The 10027-nt window shown below is 34.6% G+C and overlaps 1 protein-coding gene across 1 annotated transcript; it reads right to left on the bottom strand.

Annotated features, from left to right (window-relative positions):
- Positions 1-127: 127 nt before the first annotated feature.
- On the bottom strand, positions 128-1039 carry LOC108359711 (uncharacterized). Its single transcript, XM_017611682.1, has one exon. It carries the CDS (start codon positions 1037-1039, stop codon positions 128-130), a length of 912 nt encoding a protein of 303 aa, XP_017467171.1.
- Positions 1040-10027: the final 8988 nt, after the last annotated feature.

Raw genomic sequence — 10027 nt, 5'->3', positions numbered from 1 at the left:
AACTTGGAACTGTAAGTTTTGAAGTGTGAAGAACGAAGCTACAAGACCTAAATATAAACCCAATTAAAACTCTGTAAATTTAAAGTCGAAAGAAAGTGTGTGTTGGTATAAAGATCGAAGTGCGTGATTACAAGGTGAGTGCGAAGGGGCTAAGCGACCTAAAATATTCAACTGTTAATGCATTTTCTTTTCTGATTATTAGGGTGTCCAAGTATGGTAGTTGTCCTTCATTTTCTACTTCTATTGTGAATTTTAAAGTTTTGTTAAAATTGTTTAAAGTGTTGAGCATCTTGTCTATGTCTTCCGTTTTTACAATCGCAAATAACTCATCAACATATTTGGTAAGTAGCCGTGGTTTGCTGTCCGAATCTTTTTCGAACTCATTTAAAAGTTCTTCCATAACTATATCCGCTATGACAGGTGAAGCAGGTGAACCCATAGGCATTCCTGACTTCTGCTCATAAATCTTATCATTGTATTTGAAGCAGCGGTTCTCTTTAGTGCAGTACTTTAATGTGGTTAAGAAAAGCTCTCTCGTTAATGACGTATGCTCTTTTATCAAACTCCATTTCGAATCTATAATCTCTATTGCTAAGTCTACGGGGATGCTCGGGAATAACGATACGACATCAAAAGACACCAAACTTTCATCGTCATAAATATGGGTATTTCCAATCTTGTTTTTGAACTCGATCGCATCTTTAACGTTATACTTGGAGGACATTGTTATATTTTTGAGTACGCGGACAATATATTTGCATAATTTGTAAGACGGCGAATTGACGGACGAACATATAGGTCTCAGGGGAACTCCTTCTTTATGGATTTTCGGCAATCCGTAAATTCGAGGGGGATTAGCCGTTTTGCAGGTCAGGTAGTTCTTTTCCTTTAAATCAATGATTTTATTAGCATACATCTTCTCCACTATTTCATTATTTTTCCCTTGTAGCTTATTTGTAGGGTCACGTTTTAAAACCCTATATGTTGAGATGTCATTTACAATTTTCTGCATCTTCATGTCATATTCTGCTTTGTTCATCGCTACAGTTACGTTCCCTTTGTCAGCATTGAGGATTAAAATTTGGTCATGGTTTTTCAGAAACGTCTTAGCAGAATGAAGGGTATTATGAATAAACTTATCTCTAATTGTATATGTCGTCTTATTTATGTAATCGCGTATTAAAGTCGTCAAGTTGTTTCTTTCAATTTCCTGTTTTTCTTTATCTTTAAATGTCTGTATGCAGTTCTCCCCATCTGTCAATTAACCGTCTTACAAATTATACAAATATATTGTTCGCGTACTCAAAAATATAACAATGTCCTCCAAGTATAACGTTAAAGATGCGATCGAGTTCAAAAACAAGGTTGGAAATACCCATATTCATGACGATGAAAGTTTGGTGTCTTTTGATGTCGTATCGTTATTCCCGAGCATCCCCGTAGACTTAGCAATAGAGATTATAGATTCGAAATGGAGTTTGATAAAAGAGCATACGTCATTAACTAGAGAGCTTTTCTTAACCATATTAAAGTACTGCACTAAAGAGAACCGCTACTTCAAATACAATGATAAGATTTATGAGCAGAAGTCAGGAATGCCTATGGGTTCACCTGCTTCACCTGTCATAGCGGATATAGTTATGGAAGAACTTTTAAATAAATTCGAAAAAGATTCGGACAGCAAACCACGGCTACTTACCAAATATGTTGATGATTTATTTGCGATTGTAAAAACGGAAAACATAGACAAGATGCTTAACACTTTAAACAATTTTAACAAAACTTTAAATTTCACAATAGAAATATAAAATGAAGGACAACGACCATACTTGGACACCCTAATAATCAGAAAAGAAAATGCATTAACAGTTGACTGGTATAAGAAACCTACAGCATCAGGGAGGCTCATAAATTTTAATTCCAACCACGAGAGGAGGACAATTATAAATACGGCTACCAACTTCATCCACAGAGTACTCACCATAAGTTATAAGATGTAACACAATAAAAATATTGACATTATTAAAGAAATCCTGGAGAAAAACAAATTTCCCCACGGCTTTATTAACAAACTCATCCGCGATTACTATATCAAGTCCAATAAAGATAAATCAAATGAGAAGAAAATTTATACATCGGCAACATATGTTCCAGGATTATCAGAGAGGATTAAGCACTCTAAAATGTTTGACAGAGAGAAATTTCACATAGCGTTCACGTATGATAATACTTTAAAACAAATATACACGAACACCAAAGACAAAGTTCCTAAAAATGAGAAATCTGACGTAATCTACAGAATACCATGCAATGGTGACGGGTCCCACGTATGCGATATGGTATATGTGGGGACAACCAAATCTAAATTGAAGACAAGGATTTCCGCTCATAAATCCAACATAAAATTAAGGAATAACCCTATGGACAATAAGACAGCCTTAACATCTCACTGCCAAAATATGGGACATTATCCCGATTTTGACAATGTAGCAATCTTACAGGAAGAGAAAAATTACAATAAACGTTATACTCTAGAGATGCTACACATCATGAACACCCCTAATAATAGAAGGATGAATTTTAAAACGGACACAGACAATTGCGCTCATGTCTATCGCAATTTAATTCTCACGCACAAAAACCAATAACGTAGGTGTCATGTGTTTATGTGTTCATGTTAATGTTCGTCGGTCCGCCACCAGTACTTCGTCCGACAATAACAATGCTATGCCGTGCTTTTCTACATACAGATTCTCTCCGTCCTACTGTCCACCACTTCATGTATTGTTGTTTGTATATTTTTTGTTTACATTTACGGTATTTCGACTTGCTTAAATTCTCTTGTTTATGTTTAAGTGTTCTTTGAGCTTGTTTGTTAATATTTTTCTGCACATAGAATTAGTCGATTGGAAAAACTCAATAATGTAAGTTGCGTTTTTGATGTAAGTTTTTTGTAATTTGACGTAAATATGTATGCATTTGGTGTTTTTCAGTCCTGAAGATGCCTTCAGATTGAAGGCGAAATATCGACAGCAATAAATGTAATAAATAAAACTACCAAAATCTATGTTTTATTTAATAACCGGCCTGGAGCTCAAAATTAACGAATAAATTATAATAGAACGGCCAAAATCAAAAAACTAATCATGTTTGAACGGAGAGCACACCGAGAAGACAAATACACGTACAAGATTTACACTAACATCAAACACAACTATGACGTTAATACCAAAAAACACATCAAACGCTTTCAAAATGTCACACAACAGATAGCTAGAACAACAGTATCGACCCAATTTCTGGAAAGCTGCAGAAGGAGCGGCTTAACTCCAAACTTCATCCATAATGCTACCAAAAATATTGTCTACACAACAAACAACAATATCAGCAATAACAAGATGTCAACAACTATCGCCAACTCTGTGTCTGCGTATATACAAAAGGTACAGAGCAAACTACTGAATCTCCTCATTAGTATAAAACACGAGCTACTTCGACAAAAAGGAAAAGAGGTAAAATCACTAAAAGTACATATTAAACAACAATTAAGTATGCGGGATTATAATGCATTTTTTGAAAGTGAAGAAAGAATAACTAATACACTCACTACAACTATTAAGAAAACACAAGCTAGCAAGTATGAAAAATTAAGAGAGAAACAAAAACAATTACTTAACATTAGGGCTGTCCCAGAATGGTTTTGCAATATAACAAGTACAGAAATTCCAGATGACATTCAGTGGCTCCTATCTTTAGGACCGAAATTCGCCTTACCTATATCCAGCAAAGAGTTTCCACTATTTAAGATTATAGCAGATGGGGAGAACTGCATACAGACAATTAAAGATAAAGAAAAACAGGAAATTGAAAGAAACAACTTGACGACTTTAATACGCGATTACATAAATAAGACGACATATACAATTAGAGATAAGTTTATTCATAATACCCTTCATTCTGCTAAGACGTTTCTGAAAAACCATGACCAAATTTTAATCCTCAATGCTGACAAAGGGAACGTAACTGTAGCGATGAACAAAGCAGAATATGACATGAAGATGCAGAAAATTGTAAATGACATCTCAACATATAGGGTTTTAAAACGTGACCCTACAAATAAGCTACAAGGGAAAAATAATGAAATAGTGGAGAAGATGTATGCTAATAAAATCATTGATTTAAAGGAAAAGAACTACCTGACCTGCAAAACGGCTAATCCCCCTCGAATTTACGGATTGCCGAAAATCCATAAAGAAGGAGTTCCCCTGAGACCTATATGTTCGTCCGTCAATTCACCGTCTTACAAATTATGCAAATATATTGTCCGCGTACTCAAAAATATAACAATGTCCTCCAAGTATAACGTTAAAGATGCGATCGAGTTCAAAAACAAGATTGGAAATACCCATATTTATGACGATGAAAGTTTGGTGTCTTTTGATGTCGTATCGTTATTCCCGAGCATCCCCGTAGACTTAGCAATAGAGATTATAGATTTGAAATGGAGTTTGATAAAAGAGCATACGTCATTAACTAGAGAGCTTTTCTTAACCATATTAAAGTACTGCACTAAAGAGAACCGCTACTTCAAATACAATGATAAGATTTATGAGCAGAAGTCAGGAATGCCTATGGGTTCACCTGCTTCACCTGTCAAAGCGGATATAGTTATGGAAAAACTTTTAAATAAATTCGAAAAAGATTCGGACAGCAAACCACGGCTACTTACCAAATATGTTGATGATTTATTTGCGATTGTAAAAACGGAAAACATAGACAAGATGCTCAACACTTTAAACAATTTTAACAAAACTTTAAAATTCACAATAGAAATAGAAAATGAAGGACAACTACCATACTTGGACACCCTAATAATCAGAAAAGAAAATGCATTAACAGTTGACTGGTATAAGAAACCTACAGCATCAGGGAGGCTTATAAATTTTAATTCCAACCACGAGAGGAGGACAATTATAAATACGGCTACCAACTTCATCCGCAGAGTACTCACCATAAGTGATAAGATGTACCACAAGAAAAATATTGACATTATTAAAGAAATCCTGGAGAAAAACGAATTTCCCCACGGCTTGATTAACAAACTCATCCGCGATTACTATATCAAGTCCAATAAAGATAAATCAAATGAGAAGAAAATTTATACATCGGCAACATAAGTTCCAGGATTATCAGAGAGGATTAAGCACTCTAAAATGTTTGACAGAGAGAAATTTCACATAGCGTTCACGTATGATAATACTTTAAAACAAATATACACCAACACCAAAGACAAAGTTCCTAAAAATGAGAAATCTGACGTAATCTACAGAATACCATGCAATGGTGACGGGTCCCACGTATGCGATATGGTATATGTGGGGACAACCAAATCTAAATTGAAGACAAGGATTTCCGCTCATAAATCTAACATAAAATTAAGGAATAACTCTATGGACAATAAGACAGCCTTAACACTTCACTGCCAAAATATGGGACATTATCCCGATTTTGACAGTGTAGCAATCTTACAGGAAGAGAAAAATTACAATAAACGTTATACTCTAGAGATGCTACACATCATGAACATCCCTAATAATTGAAGGATGAATTTTAAAACGGACACAGACAACTGCGCTCATGTCTATCGCAATTTAATTCTCACGCACAAAAACCAATAACGTAGGTGTCATGTGTTTATGTGTTCATGTGACTGTTCGTCGGTCCGCCACCAGTACTTCGTCCGACAATAACAATGCTATGCCGTGCTTTTCTACATACAGATTCTCTCCGTCCTACTGTCCACCACTACATGTATTGTTGTTTGTATATTTTTTGTTTACATTTACGGTATTTCGACTTGCCTAAATTCTCTTGTTTATGTTTAAGTGTTCTTTGAGCTTGTTTGTTAATATTTTTCTGCACATAGAATTAGTCGATTAGAAAAACTCAATAATGTAAGTTGCGTTTTTGATGTAAGTTTTTTGTAATTTGACGTAAATATGTATGCATTTGGTGTTTTTCAGTCCTGAAGATGCCTTCAGATTGAAGGCGAAATATCGACAGCAATAAATGTAATAAATAAAACTACCAAAATCTATGTTTTATTTAATAACCGGCCTGGAGCTCAAAATTAACGAATACATTATAATAAAACGNATGGATAAATGTACATTTAGAGTAGCATTTAGAGCTAAATGCGCTAAATGTGATTTTACGCGTAAGCAAAAACAGCCCATTATGTCCGTACGATACTGCGTTTTTTTTCTTGTATTTCGAGTGTATTTTAAAGGAAAGAGAAAGTTATATACGATTTCAGCACTTGTGTAAGGGAGTAAGCTATATACCAAAAAATAAACGAACAACTGACGAAAAACAAACTACGTTGTTAAAAGCAGTCCGGCCAACTTGTATTTCGTTAGGTTTTTTGACAGATGGCTGTATTTCGTTCGTTTTTCTTACACAGATGTTTGCATTTTGCCAGACGAGTTATTTTCTTAGCATAAACAAAATGGAAATAAAATTAAATTAAATACGTTATAGTCTTGCCATTTTAATTTAATGTTTTAATGTAACAAAACAGTTTTACGCAAATTTTAATTTCGTTTATTTGAATTTCGGTAAGGATATCTCAAAACACAGCTGTTTTTCAACAGAATTTGTTTCTCTCTAACACATTGCCGAACTGTTTTTGTAATTTGACTTTCGTCAGTTTTTTTGTTTGTATTTCAAATGAAAAATACAGAAAAAAACATAGTATCATACGGGCATTAGCGGGAAATACTAAAGGTAAGGGAAAATAGCTCTGTTATTGAAGAAAAAAATAAAGAGTTGATTCAAAATATAGAAATAAATTCTTAAAAAACACTAAAATATCAAACGTATCCCAAGCCCAACGCTATCTTCAAATCTAGTTTCTAGAAAAAATATATATATATTATTAGAGTGGGCTAGATATATATTAGAGTGGTTCAAAATATACTCTTTGGAAATTCATAAACGATACTTCAAAATATTGTTATTTGTGAAAAAATACACGATTTTTTTTTATTTTGAAAAAAAAAATTTTTTGGAGGTTGCGCTAGTCGGTTTTTTATAAAACCGTTGATGTTTTAAATATTTTCATTTTCGTGAAATGTTAAAATGCAGCTAAAAATGTGTTTTTACATGTACTTATTCTGGTATTATTCAGGAAAACCCACGCGTAAGTGAAAAAGGAAAGTTTTAAAAGTTTAAAAAGTAATTCGAAGCAGCCTTAACTGATGTACTTTTTCTTAAAGTATTCGAGAATAATGAAATACCATTTGTTTCGCGACTTTGAGTTTGCAATGACTGCCAGCTCAAATATTATGGCAATGTCGCAATTTTTTCGCAGGAGAGTTTCCATACAAAAGTACTCAGCTGTGTCGCAAGGTGGCAAATTTTGCAACGAATGCGACATTTGCAACTACTTTGCGACGTTTCATGAATCCCACTTATATACTTTTAAAATTCAAAATTCAAACTCGCACACACATGCCCATTTTCCATATCAAACAACAAAAGTTTTAAACAATCCCCCTTATTCTAGAACCCGAATTTTCGTAATTCGTTGCTACGCTACGAAAAACGAAATATCCACATGCTGCAACCCTTGCGGAAACTTGCGCAGCATTGCCAGCTATCAGTTGTTTTTCGAAGATAGCTGAATGAAGGAAAACAAAGTGGAAAGGAATTAAAAAAACACTTATCATGTGCTTGTTTATTGTAAAATTGGTTAATTTTACATATTTTGAGGAAAATTATGAATTCTGATGTATTTGCAATTAATTAATGCATACCGTGGCAACGTTCGTACTATGCGGCTGCTTAAACATTCGTTTGAAATAATTTCTAAAGGTACTTTGTTTATCTAAGTGCTAAACAGTTCTAATTTGTTAATTTATACTGGAAAAAGCTATTTGGAGCCAAGCTCCAATGAATTGTTGTGTTTTAGACATAAAGTGCGTGGATTAATAATTAAAAATTAATATTCTTGTCATTCCTTGTACATATTTGCCTCTTTTGGTGCATTATTGTTGTTTTGCATGAAAGTGCATTTTCCCATCTTCCGCGATTTATCATACATTTTGCTTATCATCCATCAAATAATTTTGCTGCAAACAGCTGATTTTGACTTGCTTTTATGCTTTTAAGCTTTTTGGCTCAGTGACTTTAAAACTGTTAAGTTCAGCACGGTTTCTAAGCATTGAACTTACAATACCTAGACTTCTGTGTCTCTCAAACGCTCATCTTTGTTACTATCGTACTAAAAGCATACACTGTGAGTTTTTCTTGTACATACAAATTGTTACTACATACTTCGCGCTGCAATGTATTCATCCTGCTGTTTTGAAAAATGTAAAATTAAAAACGACTTAGAGCGTTGCGTTGCGTGTTGGTTGTGTGATGAGTTAGCTCACGTAAAATGTGTTGGTCTCAATGGTAGGGTGGCTGATATCATAACCGATAACAAAGGTGTTCGTTGGTCTTGCCCCAAGTGCAGATCAACCGAAGTTGACCTTTGTAAAATGTTTAGGAGCGCCAGAAGATGCATTTAAAGACTTTAAGTGCCTTGAATCTTCATCCTCTCCATCACCCAAGCTTAAACAAGCTTTAAAAAAGCGAAAGCATGGAGGAGGCAGCATTGTTCCTATTCCCATTACTTTAGACATCGACACACCGCCAATTGATTCTTTGCCTACTCCCGGCTTAAATAAGGAATTAATTAGTTTTAATTCTCCGGGTGTTGAGTTATCTCAAGCTGCATCTTCCTCAGGAGTCACTACAAGGGCTGCAGCAAAAACGACAGCTGTGTCTGAACCTACATCTCAAAGTGGACCTTCTCCGTTACCCAAAGAATTAATCGTAGTTCCTGCGAATAAATCTGTGTTTGTTTCGCGCTTTTCTAGTGAAACTTCGGTAGAAGATGTTAAGTCTTATATAATATCAAAGCTTAACCCCCGGCACATAGCTATTCGAAAATTTAATTTTTCATACGAAAGAAGCATTCAAAATTGATATTTCCGCCGACCATTTTCAAAACATTGTTGATGGTTCATTCTGGTCCAATGGTGCTTTAGTTCGAGAGTTTGAGTTTAAACCTCGAGCTCGGAATGAAAATACTGCTCAAACTCCCTCCTCAGGATCAAAAAACATATAAGTCATTTTTTCTTCAATATTTATTACCAAAATGTTAGAGGTCTAAATACAAAATTAACCGAGCTTTACTTAAAGTCTATTGATTTAAATTATGAAATTTTGGTTTTTACTGAAACTTGGCTACAACCGAATGTGTTTAATAGTGAAATATTGTGTAGTGAGTATGAAATATTTAGAAATGATCGCTTAGATAGAAAAGGCCTTGGTGTTTTAATAGCTGTTCAGACTGACTTTTCCTCCGAAAAGTTGAGTTCACTGATTCAGATGATGTTGAATTTCTCTGTGTTAGAATACGGTGCCCCTCAAGTAGTGTTTTTCTTGTTGAAATTTATATTCCACCAAATTAAAGCCCTTCGGTTTACTTTAAACATTCTTTATTATTGCTCTCTTTATTTGCCATGGTCAACCCCTCAGATTCGATTGTTGTGTTGGGTGATTTCAATCTAGCGTGTGTTTCCTGGGATTCGGTGGATGGAATTCTGATGCCAAGTTCTTCTCGGGATGTACTTTACCAATTTCTTAACGAACTTTCCGATCTTGGTCTATATCAGATTAATTCAGTTATCAACAACTTAGGTAAATGTCTTGATTTAGCGTTTATTGATGATATTGCTAAATGCACTATAATACGCGGCGATCCTTTAGTTATACCAAGAGACCCTTATCACCCACCACTTGAGTTGTCCTTGGCACCATCCTACGATTCATGTTATTGTCCTGAAACTAGAAAGCCGAAAGGTCGGCGATATTCTTTCAAATACGCTAACTACGACAAGCTTAAAATAGCTATATCTGAAATAATCTGGCCTGAGTACGATGGGGATGTTGAGAACAGTGCCTTACACTTTAG

Source organism: Rhagoletis zephyria, unplaced genomic scaffold (assembly GCF_001687245.7).
Source record: "Rhagoletis zephyria isolate East Lansing unplaced genomic scaffold, Rhagoletis_zephyria_1.1 Rzeph_scaffold_00442, whole genome shotgun sequence".
NCBI lineage: Eukaryota > Metazoa > Arthropoda > Insecta > Diptera > Tephritidae > Rhagoletis > Rhagoletis zephyria.
This window is presented reverse-complemented; position numbering and strand designations above follow the sequence as displayed.

Excerpts from the sequence above, each read along its gene's own strand:
- LOC108359711 (XM_017611682.1), bottom strand. The coding sequence starts at position 1,039 with ATGAACAAAGCAGAATATGACATGAAGATGCAGAAAATTGTAAATGAC.